Source organism: Chlorocebus sabaeus, chromosome 6 (assembly GCF_047675955.1).
Source record: "Chlorocebus sabaeus isolate Y175 chromosome 6, mChlSab1.0.hap1, whole genome shotgun sequence".
Taxonomy (NCBI): Eukaryota; Metazoa; Chordata; class Mammalia; order Primates; family Cercopithecidae; genus Chlorocebus; species Chlorocebus sabaeus.
In genome coordinates, this window is record NC_132909.1 from 29,077,655 (window position 1) to 29,104,095 (window position 26,441).

Here is a 26,441-nt window from a genome sequence, read left to right on the forward strand (position 1 = left end):
CATTGGTCTTAAGCCACTAAGTTTTACATTTGATATGCAGCAATAAATAACAACTACAGTGATGCTGATGTGCTGATGTTGTTCCTTAATAATACCAACTAGTGATGGTTTCTTTTTTTTTTTTTAAGAAATGGGGTCTTGCTATGTCTCCCAGGCTGGAGGGCAGTGATGCAATCATAGCTCACTGCAGCCTCAAGCTCCTGGGCTCAAGTGATCCTCCTGCCTCAGCCTCCCAAGTAGCTGGGACTACAGGCACAGGCTACCACACCCGGCTAATTTTTAAAATTTTTTGTAGAGACGAGGTCTCACTCTGTTACCTAGGTTGGTCTTGAACTTCTAGGCCTTCCAAAGTGCTGGGATTATAGGTGTGAGCCACCATGCCAGGCCCCACATTACCTTTTTTAAAAGGTGCAATATAAAACCTTAGCAAACAGTGTGCTCACTTTGCAAATGCAGCTTTAGGAGAAGCCCCTTACCTTCCAGCGCCTTCCAATTGCATCATTGCCCCTGAGTCCCTCCTACGCGGAAATTTTGGTGCTTTCACTGTCACAAAAGGAGGCGTAAGAAAGTGAGAGGGTTGAAGTTCTAGTTATTATCACAGTCAAAGCGGGCAGCCAGAACAAACGCAGGGTTTCCAGGGAGTTAGTTACGGAGCGCAGCAGAAGGCCGCTGGCGTCTGGCTGGGAGGACGGATTTCCTTGGCGCGCTGTGCAGCCTGCCCGGGGAGGAGGGGGGGTGGTGCGGGGAGAGAATTATTTCAATAATAAAGGAAAGGAAGATTTTAATTTTATGTCAATAAAACAGAAAATTCGACCATAATTCGTTAATTTTATTGAAATGGCATGCAAATTACTTGAGGAAACTTAGCAGAAAAGCGAATCGGTGCAAACAACGGGCATTGTTTGGGAGCGCGTTTCCCGTTGGTCTCAAATCCACATGCAATATTTCCTTAGTGCTTCATTATCTCCCCACTGCTCGCGTCTGCAGGGCTGAGCCCTTTGTCTGGCTCTCTTTGCACGCGGCGGGCAGCAAGTGCGGCGCCCTCCCCCGCGCCCGGCGCAGATGGGGCCCCGGGGCCTTTGTTTTGCGGGTGGAGTGACACGATCTGTAAAGCGGGCGCCGCAGGCACGGTGCACGTGCTGCGGGCGCGGGGGTCCCCAGGCCGCCGTCCCCTTCCTTCTTGCGCCCCATTGTCTGCCGGGGTATGGGAAGCCGCTGCGCTCCCGCCGCGCGAGCTCTGTAATCTTTGAGGTTTCTGCAGATTTGTGGAGGAGCTTACTTGACAGCAATCTCTTGGCGCGCTCAGATCACTCTGCAAGCCTCTGGCACCCGCAGGGCCGCCGCTAAAGCAAGGGACTCTGGTCCCCCGGGCCTGCCCCGCGCAGCTCCCCCTGGCAGCTCCTCCAGAGAAGCAACGCAGCACCGAAAAATGAAATCCTACGGCGAGGATTTAGACCAGAGAAGAGCGAGGGTTTGGGGCCTGGCGCCAGCTTAAGCCTCAGGTAGGGGAGGGGCTTCCCTGGCTACTGGGTATGCTGTGGGCCCACGCTGCACCCCTAAATTCCTGACCCACAGGAACTGCCAAAGGTAATCCATCCCCCCAAAGTCACCCTATTCGGGTGGGATCTCTGCTTTCATAACAGAGAAGGGTCCCAGCAAGGGAACTGAGGAACGAATGTGTGCAAAACACTGGTTTCATTCTGAAGTCAGAAGTGTGGTTCCCCAGTGCGGCTGGAATTTTGCAGGGACTGCCCGGCTATAGGATGGGTAATGCATGTAGAGTAGGAGGGAGGGCAGACGTCAGAGACCTCACCCCACTGCAGGTGAAACGCAAAAGAACGCCTTCCAGATTCCAAGTTGCCTACTCTTCCGGGCGCTCCAAACTATCAGGATGTTTTCCGTGCTGGAGAGTCCCTGACATTTCCTCGTCTCTGATTTTCTCCACATTTACAACGTTGTGTGTGTGTTTACCTTCCTGGGCTTCCCTGCCTTCCAAAGGCACTCTACACTCAGTGCAAATACCCCCACCTTCAGGGCCCTCTGCAGTCTCCCCATCTCTGCCAGCCTTGGGTTAAGGGAAGAACAGAGGCTGAAAGACCAAGAGCCCTGGATTTCTGTTCTGATTCTGTTACTGACAGTGTGACCAAGGGCAAGTCCCTTCCTCTCTCTATTTTCAGGGTAGCCTAAGAAATCCTCTGAGAACTGGAGGAGCTCTGTCTAATCGAAGACTGTGACTGGGGAACCTCGATTCTTCGCAGGGTCCAGGACCTGCCCCTCCATCAGCAGTTCCAGACTCTGAGCCTGGGAGCGTGCATTACCAGGAACATGGAGACACGGTGGCTACACATGAAGGTGGGTTCTGATGATGCTAGACTGCTGTGGGCAGATATTCTGGGACTTCTCAGAGACCTGAATCCTTCCATTGTGGAAAAGTCAACTGGGCCGAAAGCTGGGCCTGATGTTCAAGATTTGAGGGTCACCCTTCCCCACGGGTGGGGTTTTCTGGGAAGGGAAGACCTTCACTGTTGGAGTCAGCAAGCCCACTCCTGAATTCCAGCTCTGCCTCTAGCAGCTGGGGTTTCTGCAGCGTCTGATTTAACTAAGAAAATCTCCAGCCCCCTGCTCTTCGAGGTGGAGCTACCAACTGAAATAGGATATGACCTAGCCTGAATGCACCTAGAAGTTTCAGCTCCCCTGTTTTCATGATCACTAGTATTAGTGTTTCATGATCACTAGTATTTACTCAAAATATAGTTTATCGGCCAGGTGCAGTGGCTCATGCCTGTAATCCCAGCACTTTGGGAGGCCAAGGCGGGTGTATCACTTGAGGGCAAATCGCTTGAGGTCAGGAGTTCAAGACCAGCCTGGCCAACATGGCGAAACCCCGTCTCTACTAAAAATACAAAAATTAGCCAGAAATTGCTTGTACTTGGGAGGCAGAGGTTGCAGTGAGCCAAGACTGCGCCACTGCATTCCAGCCTGGGTGACAGAGTGAGACTTCGTCTAAAAAAATAAAAAATAAAAAGTTAGCCAGGCATGGTGGTACACACTTGTAGTCCCAGCTACTAGGGAGGCTGAGGCAAGAGAATTGCTTGAACCTGGGAGGCAGAGGTTGCAGTCAGCCGAGACTGCACCACTGCACTCCAGCCTGGGAGACAAAGTGAGACTCCGTCTCAAAAAATATTAATCCCAGGGTTATGGAGATAGTTTCAGCAATAATGAAATAAATTTTGCAGATATATAGAGACAATCTAGGTGACATTATTTTAAAAATTGTGTGCACCACAGGCTAACAAACAAACAAATACCAAGGGTGGCTTCATTTATGTACACTGGAGTGAAAGAGAACATTCTGCTATAGAACAAAATCTCAAACAGACCAAAGCTCCAATAGAAGAAAAGACTAACCACCCCCACCCCAAATTCAAAGCTGCCTTAAAGTAAAACTAGTGGGAGAAAGAATTTCCATCCTCTGAGCAATTTGAAATAAAAACTTCAGAATCATAATAGTGACTCTACCATAATTTTCTGTAATAAAACATCTATTATAACAGATATGGCAATACAATAAAAGTCCTATTGTTCCAGAAACTGTATTATAACTGAAACAGGATAATTATAGAAATACTTGCGTGAGAATTGCATGTTCAACAGAACCATTGAAAAATCATTCTTCTCAGACTGAAAATAAGTCTTCCAGGCACAGAAGAACTCTTCAGTGAGATCTGAAATGCAAGACAAGGTGGAATTTTTTTTTTTTTTAAAGTCTTTTATAGCAGCGTGACCTTCTAAAGTCTCGTCAGGGCCATCTGTAAACTTGTCCAAGGCCTCACCAGCCTCCAACTCTGAGTTCCACACTTTATTTGGAATACTAACATCTATGAGTAGATTTTTAAGTAGGGCATCTCTTTATATTCTTTCAATAGACAGATTTTAGGGTGAATCTTGGCTCTATCGAGTTCATTTGTAAATTCTAACTTAGAATTTTTAGCTTTTTAGAACAGTTGACCTCTGGAACATTTTGTAGAACTCCCATCCTGTGTGGAAGGCATTGCTGGTACTACCACCCTCCCTGTTTTTTAGTTTACAAAGCACCTTTCAGTTTTTTTTCCTCTCTGAGTTCTCACAATAATCCCAGGTTGTTGAGAGCAGGGATTCTCATCCTGCTTTTGTATTTGAGGAAATTAAGGATTATCTGTTTGGGAGCAGGGACTGGGAGATTTGTCTGGAAGCTGTGTTTGCAATGTAAGCACGCAGTTTTCACTTAGTTTGTCTATTTTTTTTCCCCCTATGGCTTTGGAGAAACTGATGAGAATTAGTGAGGAGCCAGAGGGCCTGCAAGCCCTCTGTGACAAGTAGGGCTTGTCACCACTACTGACTTTTAGTGTCCCATCTTGGGTAACCTGGTACTTGAAAGGTTGGGAACCTGTAAGAAATTCACTGAGTGATGATGGTGGCTGAGGGACTGAGGGAGGGAGCTGGGAGGAAATAATAATAATAATGACAATGATGATAACACACATTCAACATGACAGCAAATATGCAGAGTGGTGCTAAGTGGTGACTAAAGGGACATGATAACCATCTACAAATATTTGAAGGATGTAAACACCAAGGAAGAAGATGAATTAATTATTTAAAAGAACAGTGATGAAGCCTGGGAGGAGATCATTACCAGTCCCCAAGCCACCTTGTCCTTCCACAGCCCTTTCAGGATGAAGCTCTCCCAAGACCAAAGGGAGGTGGCAGGATGTTTCCCCTGCACACAACAGTCTTGACATAGGCATGGCCCAAGGCTGTTATTAATTTTTTGAGACAGGATCTCACTCTGTCGCCCAACCAAAGTGCAGCATTACTATCACAGCTCACTACAGCCTCAGTCTCCTGGGCTCAAGCGATCCTTCCACCTCAGCCTCCCAAGTAGCTGGGACTACAGACGCATGCCACCATGCCCGACTAATTTTAATGTTTTGTAAAGATGAGGTATTGCTATGTTGCCCAGGCTGGTCTTGAACTCCTAGTCTGAAGTAATTCTACCACCTTGACTTCCCAAAGTGCTGGAATTACACTCGTGAGCCACCGCGCCTAACCCGAGCTGTTATTTTTATTTTTTTGAGACGACGTCTCGCTCTGTCGCCCAGGCTGGTGTGCGGAGTACAGTGGCGCCATCTCAGCTTACTGCAACCTCCGCCTCCCAGATTCAAGCGATTCTCCTGCCTCAGCTTCCTGAGTAGCTGAGACTACAGGCGTGCGACAGCACACCCAGCTAATTTTTGTATTTTTAGAAGAGACGGGATTTCATCATGTTGGCCAGAATGGTCTCAATCTCTTGAACTCGTGATCCGCCTGCCTCAGCCTTCTGAAGTGCTGGGATTACAGGCATGAGCCACCACGCTCAGCCCAAGGCTGTTATTTTTATTGTGCCATGGGTGGACATGTATGTACTATACACATGCTCAGATTATAATAATCACAGCTGGCATCTGGTGAATACTTCGTGCCAGGGTTTGCATGCTTCCTTTAAAACTCATATTGAAAGACAATGGCCATTGTGGTTATATATATTTATTTATTTATTTATTTATTTATTATATATTATATTTGTTATATTATATATTTATTTTATTATATATTATATATAATTATATATAATAAATAATTTATAATAACATATCATATGTAATGATATGTAATAAGATATAGAAAACCCTTAATTAAAAGCCCTCCCTAATAACTTCATTTTAACTTGATTACATCTGCAAAGACCCTATTTCCAAATAAGGTCACATTCCCAGTGATGGGGTTAGGACTTCAACACATCTTTATACAATTCAAACCTTAATACCAGCTGTCTTAATCTGTTTTCTACTGCTATAAGAATTATATATAATTCTTAAGATAAGAATTATATATAATATATTATATTGCCCAAACTTAAATATAATATATAATATATAATATGTTATATATCACATATAATATATATGTCATATATCACATATATTATACATCACATATAGTATATAATATCATATATCACATATAATATATAACATGTTATATATTATATTATATTATGTTATATTATATATAACATGTTATATATAATTATATATAATATAATATGTTATATAAAATATATAATATATAATGTTATATAATATATACATTATATATAATATGTTATATATTATATAACATATAAGATATTATATGCTCTCTCTCTATATATATTTTGAGATGGAATCTCACTTTGTTACCCAGGCTGTGGTGCAATGGCGCTTTCTTGGTTCACTGCAACCTCTGCCTCCAGAGTTCAAAACATTCTCTTGCCTCAGCCTCCTGAGTAGGCAGGATTACGGGCATGTGCCTCCATGCCCAGCTAATTTTTTTATTTTTAATAGAGATGGGGTTTTTCCATGTTGGCCTGGCTGGTCTCAAAGTCCTGACCTCAGGTGATCTGCTGGCCTTGGCCTCCCAAATTGCTAGGAGAACCTTTCAGCAGTCATGAGGTCATGAGGGCTTTGCCCTCATGCGTGGATTAATGCTGTGATCACAGGAGTGGGCTCTTGATAAAGGGATAAGGGCGGCCCTCTTCCCTCTCTCATGCTCCCTCTTTATGTGATACCTTCTGCCATCTTATCATGTAACAAGAAGGCCCACACCAGATGTGGCCACTGGATCTTGGAATTTCCAGCCTCCAGAACTATGAGCCAAATAAATATATTCTTTTTATAAATTACTCAGTCAGTGGCATTCTGTTATAGCAGCAGAAAGCAGATTAAGACAGCTGGTATTAAGGTTTGAATTGTATAAAGATGTGTTGAAGTCCTAACCCCATCACTGGGAATGTGACCTTATTTGGAAATAGGGTCTTTGCAGATGTAATCAAGTTAAAATGAAGTTATTAGGGAGGGCTCTTAATCCAATATGACTATTAGAAGAGAGAAGTTTGGGCTGGGTGCAGTAGCTCACGCCTATAATCCCAACACTTTGGGAGGCTAAGGTGGGCGGATCACCTGAGGTCAGGAGTTCGAGACCAGCCTTACCAACATGGTGAAACCCTGTCTCTACTGAAAACACAAAAATTAGCCAGGCATGGTGGTGCACACCTGTAATCCCAGCTACTCGGGTGACTAAGGCATGAGAATCACTTGAACCCGGGAGGTGGGGGTTGCAGTGAGCTGAGATTACACCACTGTACTCCAGCCTAGGCAACAGAGGAAACTCCTGTCTCAGAACAACCACCAAAAGAAACAACAAAAGAAGCTACAGGGTTTTTGGGTGTGGCCCACATGGCGGATCATCCAGCCCTGGTCTAGGTAGGTGGCTTTAGCCTGAAGGAGCCGTGGAATTTTTAGGAGCTGGTGTACTCAGCCTTGGGAGAAAGTGAGGGCATAGAACGCTGGCCTCAGGGGCCCCGTCTGAGTTTTGACTCTGGCTGGCTGTGTGAACACCACCTAGCACCCTAGGTCATCGTTGGGCCCATCGGCAAGACAGTGTTTTGTCAAGGTGGGGATAGAACTGGATTTCCCACTACTTTGGGCCCATGAGGTTCATATTTGGGACTTTGGAGAAGCTGCTCATTTTCACATTCTGTAATGTAAACAAGAATAATCTAGATTCATACATATTACCTCCTTTTATGTTCAGAACAATCCTATAGGATAAGCACTACTCTTGTTGCCATTTCCCAGATGAGGAAACTGAGGCACGGAGACGTGGAAGAACTTTCCCTCGGTCACTGTAAGTAGCCTAAAGCATCGCTGTGTGCTGGGCCAGTGCCATTTCCGCGCCATCATGGACACCCCACTGCACGCCTTGCTCATTGTGCAGGAGGCCCCAGCTGCCTTTAGGAGCATGAGGCACCCTGTGCTCCATCTCTGGAGTTCAGAGTGTGCGGTCATGTTATGCCTGTATTCGTATCAGAATGAGGCCCAGGAGGCTGATGGGTTGCAGGTTTGCATGCAATGGCGCGATCTCGGCGCACTGCAACCTCCATCTCCCGGGTCCAAGCGATTCTCCTGCCTCAACCTCCCAAGTAGCTGGGACTACAGGCGTGCACCACCATGTCTGGCTCATTTTTCCATGTTTAGTGCAGATGGGGTTTCACCATGTTGCCCAGGCTGGTCTCAAAGTCCTGGCCTCAGGTGATCTGCGCGACTCGGCCTCCCAAAGTGCTGTGATTACAGGTGTGAGCCACCGCGCTCGGCTGCGTGAACTTCTTACATGCGTGCCTTCTCTGGAGGGCCTGGACTTTGAAGCTTCTTTCACTCCCAGCATCTTTCTTTTTTTTTTTTTTTTTTTTTTTTTTTTTTTTTTTTTTTTTTTTTGAGACGGAGTCTGGCTCTGTCGCCCGGGCTGGAGTGCAGTGGCCGGATCTCAGCTCACTGCAAGCTCCGCCTCCCGGATTTACGCCATTCTCCTGCCTCAGCCTCCCGAGTAGCTGGGACTACAGGCGCCCGCCACCTCGCCCGGCCAGTTTTTTGTATTTTTTAGTAGAGACGGGGTTTCACCGTGTTAGCCAGGATGGTCTCGATTTCCTGACCTCGTGATCCGCCCGTCTCGGCCTCCCAAAGTGCTGGGATTACAGGCTTGAGCCACCGCGCCCGGCCCAGCATCTTTCCCTGCACGGGCCCTCTCCCCACTATCTCTGGCGGAGTCTGCAGGCCAGTTCTGCAATGTGCCGCCAGAGGGAGCTGCCCGCAGAGAAACGGGAGCGTCGCACTCAGGCCCCAGGAAGGCAGCAGGCTGAGTTCCCCTGGCCTCAGTTCACTTTCCCTCTTGAAAGTCACCCAAACTCAAGCAAAAGCTCTGATTCAGGAATAAATGGCGTTGTTTTACCCCAGCCAAGGCCTGGGGAAGCTAGTTATTAACAGCCTTTGTTCCATTCTTTTAAGAATGGAAAAGGGTCCGTCCTCTGGGTGCCCACAGCACCCTGGAAAGCAGGCAGAGTGCTGGTCACAGACAGAGGCTTTGAGCTACCGAGACCCCGGCTGGAGTCTGGGCCCTGAAATTTTCTAACCAGGGTGGCCTTGGGCAGAGCAGTCTGTGTTTAGAGCTTCCCGTCTGTAATACAGCAATGACAACCATGCCTGCTTTGCAGGGTTCCTGTTAGGATTAATTCTCTATAGAGAGCCCCCCAGAAGCCGCTTTTGGATTTGAGATGGTTCAAGACCAGACCTTGCATGACAAGAGTGGGGACAGCTTTCCATAGGTCTCAATACAGTAGTATTCCTGGGCAGTTCTGCAACCCCAGCCTCATGCCCTTTGCACCTTCCTAAGAGGCTGCCTAGCCTCAGCTTTGGCCCCCATCCAAGAATCCTAGGAGCAAAGGCAGTTCTTTTCCTTTTTTCTGTTTTTAAGAGACGGTCTCTCTCTTGTCTCCCAGGCTGGAGTGCAGGGGTGCAATCATGGTTCACTGCAGCCTCGAACTCCTGGGCTCAAGCAATCCTCCTGCTTCAGCTTCCCAAAATGCTGAGGTCACAGGTATGAGTCACCCACCCGGCCTAATTTTTATTATTATTTGTAGAGATGGGATGTCACTGTGTTGCCCACGCTCGGACTGCTGGGCTCAAGCAATCCTCCCTCCTCAGCCTCACTGGCAGCTGGGATTACGGGTCCCGCCTAGCCTGCTTCTCCTTGTGCAACCCCCAGACCCAGAGGCTCCAGAGCAGCTCTGGAACGGCGGAAATCTGGCTTCGGCCCACACATTCACCAAATATTGACACAGCACCCTTGACCTCCAGATGCCCCTGAGCTCTCTTCCGCGCCCAGACTGCGTGGAGGAAGGGGTCCTCCAGGCCAAAGGGAGGGAGGTCTCCGGGAGGAGGTCCCCGCGGTCCTGGAGGCAGTTGCGCGGGGCCCGGATCTGATCGTGCGTGCGCAAGGGAGAAGGGCAGGGCTGGGCCTGCGGGAGCGCGGCCTTGCGGTCCCCGAGACTCCTCTCCGGGCGCCTCGTCTCGGTGCTTCACCCGTAACCCAAGCCAGGGCCCCGGTGTCAGCGGCGGGGTGGGCCAGGACCGGGGAGGGGGTGCCCAGCAGCGACCCCTGGGTCCCCCTAAGGCCGTGCGCAGCTCTAGCCAGAAGCCGGCCCGGCGCGTGGCTTCCCGGAAGGCCCGGCGCAGCCGGAAGGCGGGAGGGAGGGCGGGGCCAGCGCCGGGGCCGCCACCAAGGCCTGCGCGACCCTCTGCGGGGCTGAGGCCGGGGCCGGGGAGCCGGGCGGGGAGCCGGGCGGGGAGCCGGGGGCCAACCAGGGCCGGTCCGCAGCCGCCTCTGATCGCCGAGCGCGCCCCGCAGGCCTCGGCTCCCCCAGGTAAAGGTGCGCCCGGAGCCGGGGCGGGGCGCCTCCCAGGCCGCGCCCCGCGAGGGGAGGGGGCACCCCAAGAACAGGCCTGGAGGCCCGGGAGCGTCTAGGGGTGGGGGGGGGTCCCGGCCGCCCTGCCGGGAGCCCGGCCCTCCCAGTGCCGGGATGGACACTGTTAGTGTAGTCATTGTCCCTATGGAGAAACTGAGGCACGGAGAGGCTGAAGTGACACAAGTAAGCAGCAGAGCTGGGACTAGAGTCCCAGGCCCTGGCTTGGTGTCACTCAGTAGTGGCGTAGGCGTGGGTGTGGTGGGTGGGGTGGGGTGCGGGTGGTGGAGGTGGTGGGAGTGGGTGAGGTTGGGTGGGGTGGTGGGTGGAGTGGGGGATGTGGGTTTGGCGGGGATGGGGTGGAGGATGTGATGGGTGGGGGGCGGAGAAGGCGGGGATGGGGTGCAGAATGTGATGGGTAGCGGTGGGGTAGAGTAAGGGTGGCTGGTGGGGCAGGGGCGGGGCTGGGGGTGGGGTGCTAGGTATTATAAATATGAAGCGGATCCTGACAGGACACCTGTGGGGCAGCAGAGCTGGCTGAGCCATATGGGAAGAAGATCTGGGCGCTAGTTTAGATTTGGTCAGGAAGGGCCGTTAATGATTTAGGAGGTGAGATTAGTTTTGGGGGTGACAGGTAGTTTGTTGAGTTTGTTTGTTTGTTTGTGACAGTCTTGCTCTGTTGTCCAGGCTGGAGTGCAATGGCCCGATCTCGGCTCACTGCAACCTCCACCTCCCGGGTTTAAACGATTCTCCTGCCTCAGCCTCTCGAGTAACTGGGATTACAGACGCCCACCACCACGCCGGGCTAATTTTTTTTTTTTTTGAGACGGAGTCTTGCTCTGTTACCCAGGCTGGAGTGCAGTGGCACGATCTCGGCTCACTGCAACCTCCACCTCTCTCGTTCAAGCAATTCCCCTGCCTCTGAGCCTCCCGAGTAGCTGGGATTACAGGCGACACCACCATGCCTGGCTATTTGTTGTTGTTGTTGTTGTATTTTTAGTAGAGACGGGGTTTCACCATCTTGGCCAGGCTAGTCTCAAACTCCTGACCTTGTGATCCACCTGCCTCAGCCTTCTACAGTGCTGTGATTACAGACGTGAGCCACCGCGCCTGACCAATTTTTGTATTTTTTAGTAGAGATGGGGTTTCACCATCTTGAAATAGCACCTGTAGTTCCAGCTACTCGGGAGGCCCAGGTGGAAGAATTGCTTGAGGCCAGTTCCCAACCAGCCTAGGCAACACAGGGAGACTGCGTTTCTAGGGGGGAAAAAAATGCAGGAAGGAAGGGGAGAGGGAAAGATGGAAAGAAAGAGAGAGAGAGAGAACGAAAGAGAGAGAAAGAGAAAGGAAAAGAAGGAAAGAAAAGAAAAGGAAAGAAAGAAAGGAAAGGAAAGAAAAAGAAAGAAATAGGGATACTTGGAGAAGCTTTGAAGTGACCTGTTTATGGATCAAGTAGGTAGGTAAGGTGCATGCTGCCAAGAGGGGCTGGGGTAGAGAGGGCAGGGCCCTGCTGTATGGGGGTGGGCAGCAGACGGCCCCTGCTCAGCCCTGGCCTCCATTGCTACACAGAATAGCAGGTCCAATGTGATCTGGTCTTCTGGATTTTCAGGAGAAATCAGGAATCAGAGGTTCACGCAAAATCTCCTGATTTTAAAATATTGGCAACTAATTTGTTTTTAAAAAACAACTGTGAGCTAATCTAAAAATGTTTGCTAGTGGGATCCACCTACTGCCTTTGCGCTGGGGTATGGAGAGGTGGGAGGTCAATGTTGACAGGAGCCAGATCTAATTTTTTGTTAAAGAACAGGGTACTTGGAGTAGAGAGAGGCTTCCTCTCCCTTATCTCTTACAATCTAGTCCAAACTCAGAAAGCTAGGCTGCTGTCGGTGGGATGGGCTTGTCTCTTTCGGTACCTCTTAGAGCAGTCTGGGCACCTGCAAGAAAGCGGGGCTTCAAGTTGTCATTTGCCTTCCCTGTGGCTGGCAGATGGGCTTCCTGTGATCAGGGCCTGGTATGTGGGCAAATCTGAGTGTGAAATAGGTGTGATACAGTGGAGAGGGGGGAGCCACACTCCCACCCCCTGAGGTCTGTCCCCATCCTTCCTCCTCACCCACTTCCCTGTCATTTACAGACAAAGGCAGTCTTGCGGTGGGAGAAGGAGCAGGGTGGGCTTCCCTCTCAATCTGGCGAGCCTGGAGAATTCAGGAAGCTGAGCTTTTTAGCAAGGGCTCAGGAGGTGGAGTTACTAACCTTTCTTCCTCAACAAGAGCCTGTTAATGCTTTAACTTCTGAAATGATGATTGCAAATAAATTAAACCTTGGATGGAGTCAGCCACAACGTCTCTACCCATGGTGCAGAGCTATTAAAACGCAGTGACTTCCTCCACCTGCCCTCACACACGCAGTGATAGCTGCTGGCCCTCCCATTCTGCAGAGCCCTGGGCTTGTGTCTCAGTGAAACCTGCCTCATTGTCTGAGATGTCACGGAAGTTCTTGATCTCACGGCCAAGGAAATCAAGGACGCAGACACTCCAGAGGGTAGGTTAGAGGAGAAGTTTAATAAACAAAAGAAAGAAAGCTCTCTGGATCAGAGAGGGGTCCCAGAAAGACGGGCTGCCATTTTACAGTGAAATGCAAGGGTTTTTATAGACAAGCTGGTGGGAGGGGTGCTTCATTTACATAAGGTGTGAATTTCTGAGTCCTTCACCCCACCCTTTCTAGTGCACAGGCGGGCTTCTTAGCCTGAGTTACTACTGCTCCATGTTGCTTATTTCTTCCTACTGTGCATGTATGAAAAAAGGTTGGGGGATGGGGGGTAGAACACTCCAAGATGGACATGCCTGGTCCAGGGTAGCTCTTCTTATCCGTGCCATGCAAGCCTCTGTGTCTGAGTATTTCTTTGTTTTTTTGAGACGGAGTCTCGCTCTGCTGCCAGGCTGGAGTGCAGTGGCGTGATCTCAGCTCACTGCAACCTCTGCCTTCCAGGTTCAAGCGATTCTCCTGCCTCAGCCTCCCGAGTAGCTGGGATTACAGGTGAGCACCACCACACCTGGTTAATTTTTGTATTTTTTTCAGTAGAGACGGGATTTCACCATGTTGGCCAGGATGGTCTCAATCTCTTGACCTCGTGATCTGCCCACCTTGGCCTCCCAAAATGCTGGGATTAGAGGCATGAGCCACCGTGCCCAGCCATGTCTGAGTATTTATAAGTAGGGAGAGGACTGTGCTTACTGGGGCCCACCGTATGTCTGTATGTCACACAGGGGACCCGATTCTGTGTTAGAGCTTGCCTTCCTTATCTGCGTTTTCTGAAAGGGAACCGACCTCTTAGGCTGCTTTTTGTTAGAAGGGAATTCTGCCAAGGACCCTTGCCCTAACTATTTGCCTAATTGATTGCTCTCCTCTCACATTGATGCCGGCCTGGCTGGGCCAGGTAGAGTTGGAAGTAGCATTTTTGTAAGGACATCTCTTGAGCCTCTGTAGATTTTCACTTAAAGTCATTCGGAGCAGGTCGGAAGCTAGGTTTTTTTTTTTGGGTAGCCAGTAGAGCTAAAGTGTTTATGTATCTGTTTCCTGCCTTCCTTCTTTCCACTTCTACATGCATTTTCTTGCTGTGCAGAAACTGTTTTGAGAGTGCAGACCCAAAACACCACTCCCAAAACTGCAGAAAACCTGTTGTGGGAGTGGTGTCCAGGCACTGACCTGGAAGCCAGTCTTGCAGACCAAGCATGGCAGGGCTCAGGGTCTTCACACCCAGGGAAAGGGAGGTTCCTTGCAGCCTCCAAAGGGGCCTTCCCTTTTTCCAATATAATTGACAGATGAAAGCTGGATATAAACCAGAACTAAGCTCAAAGGTGATTAGATGTTTTACACCAGGATTTTGAGCTTTTTGTAAGATTTTACTGTAAAATTATTTCCTTTGGTTACCTTAATATGTACTTGAAATATATCTCATTTTGTGCTGGACGTGGTGGCTCACGCCTGTAATCCTAGCACTTTGAGAGGCCATGGCAGGCAGATCACCTGAGGTCAGGAGTTCTAGACCAGCCTGGCCAACATGGTGAAACCCCATCTCTACTAAAAATACAAAAATTAGCTAGGTGTGGTGGTGCATGTCTGTAATCCCAGCTATTCGGGAGGCTGAGGCAGGAGAATCGCTTGAACCTGGGAGGTGGAGGCTGCAGTGAGCCAAGATCGTGCCACTACACTGCAGTCTAGGTGACCTAGGTGACGGAGCAGGCTCTGTCTCCAAAAAAAAAAAAAAAAAAAAAAAAAAAAAAAATCTCTCTGTCAATATCTCTATCTTTCTATGTCATTTTGTTTCAGGACCATGGTGACTGGATAAGTCAGGCTCTGCCTTCTGTCGCCGCATTTCCGAGTGGCTTCTGCCTGTTCAGTCGGGACGCTGTTATAATGCCATTTTATCGTTTAGACATTTGTATGTAAACAAATCTTGACCCTGGAATAGTGGAAGGGGGTTCTCTTCTGGGGAGAAGGAGGAGGCATTCAACCTGTCAGCAAGCAAAGGAGCTGGGCAGGGCTTGGAAACCAGGAGACCAGGTTTTGGGAGACCCAGGGCACAGGGTAGTCAGAGCAGGGACCCACAGGCCTGAGTGCTCCTCCAGTCCCTTATATGAGCAGGGCTTACAAGGCCTGCCCTCCCACTGCCTCTTACACTTCATGGGGCCAAAAAGACATATCTGGGGGTGCTTGTTTGCAGTTTCTGAATTTGAAGACTGAGGAACGAATGTCAGAGTCCTGGGTTTTGCCCTCTTGGGGTCTTGCTGCCCACAGTGAGATCAGAGGAGCACTTTGGGGGCTTGTTGGACATGCAGAATCTTACCCTCCCATACTGGCTGCATCTAACAAGGTTTTCAGTGATTCATGTGCACTTGTGGAGAACAGGTCTAATGTGTACCAAAGGGGAAAAAGAAGGGAAATTGACAGGGGCAGGAGCGCAGGATGCTCTCCTGGGACTGCAGAGAAGTTCTGAGAACCTGACTTTGTGGTCTTCTCATGGATTCATGGGTTTGTTCTCTGGGCTCAAAATTATATCCTAGGATTGGGAGAGCAATTGTACAGTAGGGACTTCTGCTTCTGGATCTTCCTTGGGTCAGAAAAGCACACATGTCTGGGTGTGGTGGCCCATGCCTGTAATCCCAGCACTCTGGGAGGCTGAGGCAGGAAGATTGCTTGAGCTCAGGAAGTCAAGACCAGGCTGGGCAACATTGCGAGACCCTGTCTGTATGAAAACAAAAAATTAACTGAGCGTGGTGTTGCATGCCTTTAGCCCCTGCTACTCAGGAGACTGAGGTGGGAGGATCACTGTAGCCCAGGAGTTCAAGGCTGCAGTGAGCCATGATCGCACCACTGCACACCAGCTTGGGCAACAAGAGATACTGTCTCTGAAAAAAACAAAAACAAAAACAAAAACAAAAAACCCTCATATAACATATAACCCAAAGATACGGCCAAATGTAGTGGCTCACGCCTGTAATCCTAACACTTTGAGAGGCTAAGGCAGGATCCCTTGAGCCCAGGAGTTCAAGACCAGCCTGGGCAACATAGTAGGCATCTCTACTAAGAATAAAAATAAAATTAGCTGGGCGTGGTGATTGCACACCTGTAGTCCCATCTACTCGGGAGGCTGAGGTGGGAGGATCGCTTGAGCCCAAGAGGTCAAGGCTGCAGTGAGTTCTGATTGTGCCACTGCACTCCAGCCTGGGCAACAAAGCAAGACCCCGTCTCAAAAAACAAAAAAAGATAATAAACAATAGAATCTATTCATAACTTCCTCAGTCGAGTTGCTGTAGCACCTGTTTCAATATTTCCACCTAGAATGAAATGGGAAGTGCCGGTGAGAATGGGAAGTACTGCTGGAGCCTTGGGCTCAGCCAGAGCTCTGAGGAGACCCCCCACCTCGTGGCCACTTTGATTTTCTCAGCCCTTGGGCCCTCTAGAGCCCATCCCTCCCTGCTCTGGCTCCAGCTTGGCACACATTTTCCCTACCCTGGAGGATTGTGCTAAAGGTCATTGTGCTGAAGGTCCACTTGCCCGTCTATCTTTCTGTCCATATATATTGCGAAGCCTGGCAATGCTTTCATGTATTTTATTCTCCAGTTGCTTTGTCTCCCTGCTTTATCTTGTCCCTGCTTTTAGTGTCCCATGGGTACAACTGTGTTGACTTTTAAGAGCAGTTGCTTAAGGCAGCCCAGTGTGTGTGTTAGTAACAGTGTTCGTTCAGAGCCATCCTGGGTCGGGAGCCTGCAGGCTTCCAGACTTATGCCAGGCGCTTCCTGCCCATCCTGCTGGCACCATCTGAGAGTCCAGCCTGCAGGGACTGTCTCCATCTTAGAAGGGAGGTATCTGACCCTCTGCTCAGGGCCCACCGGAGGTGAGTGCCCGTGTAGTCACAGAGTCCCATCCCTTCCCTGGCTCTGGCTTGGCCTCAGCTCAGATGCCTCATGCCAGGATTTCCCAGTCTCTGCTGGACTTTGTGTGCAGGGTATTCCCCGGGCCAGTGCAAAGGCCACTGATGCCAGAAGGGTCAGACCACCTCCCTCGTGACGAACCAGCAGAACACGTGGCCGGGTTGCTCCTTAATCTGTCCTAAGTCAGAAGTTAATCAGAGGGCAAAGAAGACCTTTCACCCACTCAACCGCTGCTGTTTGCTTATTCACTAACCGCCGCCTGCCCTGTCTGTGGGAACTTTCCACCGTCTGGATGCTGTCTCTTACAGGCGCTTGGAGCTGCTGTGCTCTCCTGAAAAGGGGGACCCTTCCTTACGACTCTGGGAACTAGAGTGGCATTAATAAACGCTCATTAAAACTGTCCCTCTGAACTTCTCCCTTGAAGGCCCGCTACGATGACCATCATGGTGGAGGACATCATGAAGCTGCTGTGCTCCCTTTCTGGGGAGAGGAAGATGAAGGCGGCTGTCAAACACTCTGGGAAGGGTGCCCTGGTCACAGGGGCCGTGGCCTTCGTCGGGGGTTTGGTGGGCGGCCCGCCGGGACTCGCCGTTGGTAAGTGCAGGTGTCTCACAGAGACAGCCAGCCTCGGGGATGTCATAAAAGGGCCGTTGAAACACAGGGAGAAGGCCAGGCGCGGTGGCTCACACCTGTAATCCCAGGACTTTGGGAGGCCGAGGCGGGTGGATCACCTGAGGTCAGGAGTTCGAGACCAGCCTGGCCAACATGGTGAAACGCTGTCTCTACTAAAAATACAAAAAATAGCTGGGCGTGGTGGCGCATGCCTATAATCCCAGCTACTCGGGAGGCTGAGGCAGGAGAATCGCTTAAACCCGGGAGGCAAAAGTTGTGGTGAACCAAGATCGTGCCATTGTACTCCAGCCTGGGCGACAGAACGAGATTCCATCTCAAAAAAAAAAAAAAAAAAAAAAAGGGAAAGGGAAAAAGAAAATAAACACAGGGAGAAATGAACTCATACAAGTGGTGGCATGCATCTCGTGGGAGGAGTTGCTGGAGTTAAGGTTGCCTCTGGGAAATGTTCTTTGCAGATATAATTTGTCCGTTGGAAATGCAAGCTTCTGTGTGTATGTCTCAGAAGTGTGGGGCACTCTTGAAAATGGCATCTGTGTCATTTGGGCCTAGAGCCACCTTTTCCCCAGTGCTAGGATCCCAGAATAAGTATCAGAGCAGCAGGCCTCTGAAGATCCCAGGGTGTCCTGGGTCCCATGGTGGCCTCCCTCACCCTGATCATAACTGCAAGGTCCCTGCAGAAAGGAAACCGGGGAGGAGGCTGGGAGGGGCCTTCTCAGCACATGCGGTGTGGCCATTTCATGTGAGCGGGCTCATTCTGAGAGAGCTCCCCTGTTTGAAAGAGACCACCCAAAGAACGGCCTTTCACCCCTGGAGAGCCTGCCCACCTCTACCACCTGCTTTTTTTCTTTCTTTTTTGAGACGGAGTCTCACTGTGTCGCCCAGACTGGAGTGCAGTGGCATGATCTTGGCTCACTGCAACCTCTGCCTCGCGGGTTCAAGTGATTCTCCTGCCTCAGCCTCCCAAGTGGCTGGGACTACAGGTGTGTGCCACCACACCGAGCTAATTTTTGTATTTTTAGTAGAGACAGGGTTTTGCCCTGTTAGCCAGGCTGGTCTCAAACTCCTGGCCACAAGTGATCCACCCGCCTTGGCCTCCCAAAGTGCTAGGATTACAGGCATGAGCCACTGTGCCTGGCCATTTACCTCCTGCTTTCATTTGAAAATCAATTTCTGGCAATGAATGAAAGTTTGGCTAATTTTTCCAGTGTTCCTTGCAGCTAGGATGAAGTGACTTTCTTTGGCTTGGGGAAGGAAGAATTCCTGTGTCCTGAGCCTCAGAAGGTCTACCTGGCCTGGGGCTATGGCTCAAACCATAGATGGAGTCAGAGAGCTGACCATCCTTCAGACCTGAGCTGGGCAGGGGCCAAGCGAGGCCTCCTGGTGGCTTCTAGGTGGCTGCAGGGACCTGCTTCTGTTTAACAGGGATTCTTATGATGACTGCGTTTGTCACATCGGGCATGGCAGATATTTGCCACATGCCTGCTCTGTGCTGGCCAAACTGAGCTGGGGACATGGGGCCTGGAGAGCTTACCATCTGGTGGAGATCCCTTCTGTGTGGCACGTAGTCTCCATGCTCACAGGCGGGAGAGAGAAGCGCTTTTCTGCTGAGGTTGCCTTCCGTTCCCCAGCTCGCTGGTGGGGTTCCTGCTCTGTTCTTCCCTTCTGTAGTGGGATTGACATTGAAGGACATTTCGTTAAGCTGAGGCTCACACTGGGGAGAAAAATAAATATGTGGGTGGCCCCAGACCTTCCCTCTCCATATTTTCCTTTCCAAACTCCATGAATTAGTGAGGCCTGACTTCAGCATCTTGCCATCTGAGAAGGAACCGGAGATGGGGGAGACAGGACCGTTTCCTTCTTCCTCTATGACACTCTGCATCTGTGCCCCCACCTCCATCAGTGCTCAGGGGAAGGCTTTGGGGATCATTTTATCATGTAGCTGTGCCCAAATGCTATTTTGGGAGCACATATTTTATTCAGATTGAGTAAAAGCTGGTGGAGAACAGGATGTCCACTAAGAGAGCCCGGGGGATTCACTACTTCCAGCCCCTGTTCACGGGCGGGAGCATCATTTTACCCTGAAAACAAAGGAATTTTCTCCTCTCCAAAGAGCCAGTAATTTGCTGGTCGATATTCCTGGCGACTTTTTGCATTAAGTGCTGCTCTAAATCAAATATTGATGTTCTCATAAAGGTTTAGTGCACATGAGTGCAACTCTTGTCGACTCTGAGCATTTCACTGGTGTCATGGGGAAAAGTTCAGTAAAACTTGTAAATTAGCTGGCTCTCCCTCCCCAGAATGTACCTTTCTTTTGCAGAGGAGATGAACGCTGTCTGCGTGTTGCATTCAGCCTCTGGGATATGGGGCTGGCCCCAGCTGCATACCCAGGGTGGTGTCTGCTCCAGAGGCCTCGGTGCTTGGCTTCCAGAAGCAGCAAACACTGGTTTTGCTGCCTGTCGTCTGAGTCCAGCCAGCCAGTGGGTTCTCTCTGGCCTGGGTTGCATTTTTGAAAGAAACTTTTCATTTCGCAATAATGTTAGGTTTACAGAGAAGTCGCGAAGATAGTACAAAGGATTCCCGTATGTCCTCCACCCAGTTTTGGTTCTCTTAGCGTTCACGTATATTACTGTATGCTTGTCAAAACTAAAACCAGCTGGGTGCAGTGGCTCATGCCTTTGTAGTCTCAGCACTTTGGGAGGCTTGAGGCTGAAAGATCGTTTGAGCCCAGCAGTTTGAGACCAGACTGGGCAACATAATGAGACCCTGTCTTTACAAAAAATTTAAAAAAAAAAATTAGCCAGGAATGGTGGTGCAAGCCTGTAATCCCAGCTACTTGGGAGGCCAAGGTGGGAGGATTGCTTGAGCCTAGGAATTTGAGGCTGCAGTGAGGTATGATCACACCACTGCACTCCAGCCTGGGTGACAGAGTGAGATTCTGTCTAAGGGGAAAAAAAAAACAAAAACAAACCTAAGACACCAACGAATATGTTACTATTAACCATTCTCCAGACTTGATTTGGGTTTCACCAGTTTCTGCATTAATGGCCTTTTTTTTTTTGGCTTCAGGATCCAGTCTAAGACACCACATTGCATTGAATTGCCTGCTTTCTTAGTCTCCTCTGGCCTTTAACACTTTCTCAGACTTTCGTTGTTCACAACCTTGATAGTTTTGAGGAATACTGGGCAGGTATTTCGTTGAACATCTCTCAGTTTGAATTTGCCAGATGTGTTTAGGATGGGACTGGAGTTAGGAGTCTTTGGGAGGCATGCCTGGGAGGTGATGTGCCCCTCTCCCTTCTCTTGCATTAATTCTGGGTGTATATGACATTCACATGGTGTCGTCAGTGATGTTGACCTTGAACACTTGGTTAAGGGCATGTTTGCTGGGTTTTTCCATTGCAAAGTTTCTCTGTCCCTTTCCATACTCTGTCTGTTGAAAGTGAGTCACTAAGTCTAGTGGGCTTCATCTTTAAATATCTGATTCGTGATAGTTAAAAATCACGAGGTGTTTTAAAGCTACAAATCTGGTATTTTGTGTGGTAGCAATGAACTGGTGTGAAGTGCCACTGCCACCTAATAGGAACCAGGTCGTCCAGGTCTTCTGTGTCCTGGGCCTCAGAAGGTCTATGCGGTTCAAGGCTTGGTTGGCCCAGACTATAGGCTGGGATGAAATCAGAGCCTGCCACCCATCCGATCTCGGCAGAGGAGGGGCCAGGTAAGGCCCACCTGCCCCCTCACTGTTCTTAGTTCCTCCCTGGCTCTTGGAGGCACTTGACTTTGGACCCCTTCCCTGGGGCACCTTCCCTTCCTCTGCACCATGTCCTGCACGTGGCCTCTTCAGGTAGAACTTTCCATGGATACAAGGTCTTTAAGTCCCAGAATAGCATGACCTAACCTTGGCAATGAGTTTACATTTAAAAATAATGTTTCTGCCCTTTTAGGGTGGCAGAAGGAGAAATAGTAAACTACCTTAGATTTGTTGTTTATTTTTATTTTTTATTTTTTTGAGATGAAGTCTCACTCTATTGCTCGGGCTGGAGTGCAATGGTGCAATATCGGCTCACTGCAACCTCTGCCTCCCAGGTTCAAGTGATTTTCGTGCCTCAGCCTCCTGAGTAGCTGGGATTACAGGCGCCCACCACTATGCCTGGCTAATTTTTTGTATTTTTAGTAGAGATGGGGTTTCACCAAGTTGGCCAGGCTAGTCTCGAACTCCTGACCTCTTGATTTGCCCACCTCAGCCTCTCAAAGTGCTGAGATTACAGGCATGAGCCACTGCACCCGGCCAGATTTGTTATTTATCATTGTACAACTTGGAGGGGTTCTATGAAAAGCACTGCTTCAAGAGGAAAGAGCCTCCTTATCTGTCCCCAGGTCCTTTAACCACGTGGGCTCACAGTATATTTCGTAAGTTCAGGGGCAAGGAGCTTATCAGCTGCCTAGTGGAGGAAATTCAGTCTCACCACTGAGATGGTTTCTTTTTTGAAGACAGAGTCTCGTTCTGTTGCTCAGGCTGGAGTGCAGTGGTATGATCTCGGCTCACTGCAACCTCCACCTCCCGGGTTCAAGTGATTCTCCTGCCTCAGCTTCTGAGTAGCTGGAATTACAGGTGTGTGCCACCATGCCCAGCTAATTTTTGTGTTTTTAGTAGAGATGGTGTTTCACCATATCGACCATGCTGGTCTCAAACTCCTGACCTCAGGTGATCCACCTGCCTTGGCCTCCCAAAGCGCTGGGATTACAGGCGTGAGCCACTGCACCCAGCCCGAGATGGTTTCTCTTGAAAATGCATTTGTGGCTGGTCACAGTGGCTCACGCCTGTAATCCCAGCACTGTGGGGCCCTGAAGTAGGCAGATCATCTGAGGTCAGGAGTTCGAGACCAGCCTGGCCAACATGGTGAAACCCCGTCTCTACTAAAAATACAAAAATTAGCCAGGTGTGGTGGTGTGCACCTGTAATCCCAGCTACTCAGGAGGCTGAGGTGGGAGAATCGCTTGAACCCGGGAGTCAGTGGTTGCGGTGAGCCGAGATCGTGTCATTGCACTCCACCCTGGGCAACAGAGCGAGGCTCCATCTAAAAAAAAAAAAGATAATGCATTTGTTTCTCAGCCTTCTCCTTTGTGATGAGAGAGGGATTTTTGCAGTAAGCCCAGGAACCTCCGTCAGGTCATGAAGAAGATCTTGGGCCCAGCACTGAGGTGGGAGATGGGGCAGGCAGGCATCATTTTGCATCCCTGAAAATGTGGAGCTTAGGGAATGCGTGTTGGGTGTCAGTTATCTGAGCCAAATGGACAGAAGACTGCATAAACCTTTGCCCTCCACACTGGCTGGTGGAGCAGGCATGGCACCAAGCCCACTCTGGCTCGCTCATGAATGCGCCTACTCGTGGTGATGGTGATGTGCACTCAGTGGGAACTTAAGAAAGGCCATCGCTTATGAATAAGACCCCACTAATTGAACGATTCCTTGTTTTCTAGGGGGGGCTGTCGGGGGGCTGTTAGGTGCCTGGATGACAAGTGGACAGTTTAAGCCAATTCCTCAAATCCTAATGGAGCTGCCCCCTGCCGAGCAACAGAAGCTCTTTAAGGAAGCCATGGCCATCATCAGGCACCTAGAGTGGACGGATGCCGTGCAGCTGACCGCGCTGGTCATGGGCAGCGAGGCTTTGCAGCAGCAGCTGCTGGCCATGCTGGTGAACTACATCACCAAGGAGCTGCGGGCCGAGATCCAGTACGATGACTAGGCTGCGCCTCCAGGGAGGTGGGGGGCCCCTTTAGATGACTCTGTGACTCTGAAGAGGTGGCTTGGGAGTTGGGAGAAGCCCAGTGGATGCCCCTGGGGAATCTCCACGTCGTCAGTGTATTACTAGCAATGTCCTGCTGGAGAGGCCACCGCTGTGCAGTGTCACGTTCCAGAAATGACTTATGAAACAGCGTGTGTTGGTGGCATGTGCACTGGTGTGCCATGACAGCCCTCTGACTGCCCGCCGGTGAAGAGTAAAGGCCTGCCTGCCGCAGGCTTCGGAGGCATCTGCTGAGTCCTCTCACCCGCGCGGGTCTGGGAAAGTGATCATGCTCAGCGACGATCTGACTGCACCTCATCCTCCCCTGGGGGCCTTTTCATCTTGGGAGATGACTCCTCTTCCAAGTACCTGCTGCAGGACTGGATCCTACCCCACTGCAGGCCCTGGGGTCTCAGGGCCTTGGAGCGGCCCATGCTGGAATCACGTTTACCTCCTAGTGCAGCCCTCCCCTACCCAGGGACTGCTGAATGGCCCCATGGAGGGGACGGGCGGCCTGCTGAGTGAAGCCTCAAATACCAAGTGGACTTGACCTCGGCCCCCACTAGGCTGCACACCTAGACTCGCCCTGCCAGGGCCTCACTCTTCCCATCTGAAAAGTCATGGTAGTTCTTGAGGTTTATTTCTCAAATGAAATATTTTTAGTAAAAAGTACAGGCATATCTCGGAAATATTGTGGGTTCAGTTCCAGACCACCTCAGTAAAGCCAACATCACAGTAAAGCAAGGAAACACATTTTTTTTGGTTTCCCAGTGCATATAAAAGTCATGTTTACTCTATATTGCAGTCCATTAAACGTGCAATAGCATTATGTTTAAAAAATGTACAAACCTTAATTTAAAAATATTTATTGTTCAAAATACTGACACAGAGACACAAAGTGAGCACATGACTGTAGGAAAATGGTGCCAAATAGACTTGTCTGATGCCGGGCTGCTACAAACCTTCAATTAAAAAAAAAAACACAGGCGAGGCATGGTGGCTCACTCCTGTAATCCCAGTACTTTGGGAGGCTGAGGCAGATGGATCATGAGGTCAGGAGATCGAGACTATCGTGGCTAACATGGTGAAACCCCGTCTCTACTGAAAAAAAACCAGCTGGGCATGGTGGTGCTCACCTGTAGTCTCAGCTACTTGGGAGACTGAGGCAGGAGAATTGCTTGAACCTGGGAGCCAGAGGTTACAGTGAGCCAAGATGGAGCCACTGCACTCCAGCCTGGGTGACAGAGTGAGACTCTGTCTCCAAAATAAAAACAAAAACAAACAGTATCCATGAGGCATCGTAGAATGAGGTATGCTTGTATTGCTCTTTCTGAAGTGGTGTGATATAAACCATCTCTAAGAAATGTTTCTCCCCTGAAGATTTCCCCAAAACAGTCAGCTCTCTGTAACTGTGGGCTCCACATCTGGATCCAACCAGCCTCGGATAGAAAATATTTGAAAAAAAAATTGCATCTGTACTGAACACATACAGACCTTTTTTTTTCTTGCCATTATTCCCTAAACAATATGGTTTAGCATACATAGCATTTATAGTGTATTGGTGGTATAAGAAATCTAGAGATGATTTAAATTATACAGGAAGGTGTGCATAGGTTATAAGCAAACACTATGCCATTGCCCATCAGGGACTTGAGCATCCTCAGATGTTAGTGCCTGAGGGTTGGGGTTGCTGTCCTGGAACCCATCCCCCATGGATACTGAGGCATAGCTGTACTGTGTGTTTTCACTTTGCTTTCAGAACTACAACTTGAGTGTGATCGATTACAATAAATGTTTTTCTAAAAAGTCATTTTCCCACATATTATGTCTAAAGTTTCTCTAACATTCAAAGTCTTACAAATAGAACAGGAGGGAAGGTACCACATTTGTGGTTTTAAAGAATGCAAGAGTAGGTCAGGAGAGGTAGTTCATGCTTGTAATCCCAGCGCTTTTGGGGGCCACAGTGGGAGGATCACTTGAGGCCAAGAGTTTGAAACTACTCTGGGCGATATAGTGAGACCTCCATCTCTACAAAAAATGTTATTTCTTGGTCCCCAGGTCCTGGGGCAGGGCAGGGACTTGGGGCTCTCCTCTCAGCCCCTGGAGGCTCAGAGGGAGGCACTTCTGCTGAGGCCCCGCTTAGAGGAAAGCTCGGTATCCCGGCACCTCCATGTGTGGAAGGACTTCGGGGTGAATTATAACCCGTGGTGATTAAGGAAGGGCCAAGCCTTTCTCTTGCAGAGCGATTGCTCTTCCGCTGGCCTCGTCTAGCACAAATCAGGTGCCCTAGCACAGGCCACACTCCTGGAGTTAATGAAGCCACTTTAATCATTTTTGTACCACTTAAGTTGATGGGGGACAGGGTAGGGGTGGGAAGAAGGGGTTGTCTGTGAAAACTGAGTATGGCCTTTCTTGTTGAACTGATCATTCCTGCTCTCCCCGCAAATAAGTCCTTCATATGGTCCCTGGAACTAAAAGTGGGAAATCAGAGCATGCCCCCTCCCAATTTTGTGTAGCTTTAGTGGGCTCTAAAGTTGCCCTGTTTTTAGTGCAAAGGAAAAGACATTGATTTGCAGATAGCATGAGAATGAAACCTCAACAAAGATGTTTGGTTCAGTGCTTCAAAGTCGGGGGACACTTTTTCCACGTTGAACAAATGCCAACTTCTCCAGTTACTTACAGCAAATCCTCCTGGAACAATCAGGGCTGAAATCAAGTTCCCTTTGTTAGGCGATTGGGCCCCACTTATTCGTACTCGTGCATGACGTCCTGATCTGTGTCAGGCCTCGGGGACACAGATGGTCCCAGCTCAGAGGCCCAGTGTCCACTGCAGCCCCTCCCACAGCCTGCCCACCCCTCCCGCAGGGGAAAATGCCCAGGGAGGAGATGGTTCAACTCCTGACCAGTTTTGTGTCTGATGGAGCAGGCCTTGCTGAGTGAAGACGCTGGGACTAGCTGGGTCCTGGGGTGACTTGGAGGCTTTGGGCCTAAAAGGGCAGCTTGAACCTGGAGTCTCATCTCCCCGAGGAGCCGAAAACACTTTTCTTGATTTCCCCCAGGAAATCAAGCTGCTGCTTCTCAGCTCCTGTGGTTTTAGTATTTATATATCTGTATCTTCTTTGTAGAAATGTATTTATTTTTGAATAAGTAATACATGCCTGGTACAAAATTTAAAAGGTAGGGGAGGGTGCAAGCTGTAAAGGAAGGCCTTCTCCCACACCAACCCCAGAGGCAGCCACT

The 26,441-nt window shown here is 49.5% G+C and overlaps 1 protein-coding gene across 10 annotated transcripts; it reads left to right on the forward strand.

Moving 5' to 3' along the window:
• Positions 1-1,079: 1,079 nt before the first annotated feature.
• C6H19orf12 (chromosome 6 C19orf12 homolog) lies at positions 1,080-25,011 on the forward strand. 10 transcript variants are annotated; one of them, XM_073016684.1, is made up of 6 exons: positions 1,080-1,502; positions 2,178-2,352; positions 7,654-7,746; positions 9,392-9,489; positions 17,210-17,379; positions 22,897-25,011. In XM_073016684.1, exons 5-6 carry the CDS (start codon positions 17,220-17,222, stop codon positions 23,160-23,162), a joined length of 426 nt encoding a protein of 141 aa, XP_072872785.1. In that variant the 5' UTR covers positions 1,080-1,502; positions 2,178-2,352; positions 7,654-7,746; positions 9,392-9,489; positions 17,210-17,219; the 3' UTR covers positions 23,163-25,011. The 10 variants fall into 10 exon arrangements, with proteins under 10 accessions (XP_072872785.1, XP_072872787.1, XP_072872786.1 ...); XM_073016686.1 differs by lacking the exon at positions 7,654-7,746; XM_073016685.1 differs by lacking the exon at positions 1,080-1,502 and having other exon boundaries at positions 1,999-2,352.
• The last annotated feature ends 1,430 nt before the right edge of the window (positions 25,012-26,441 follow it).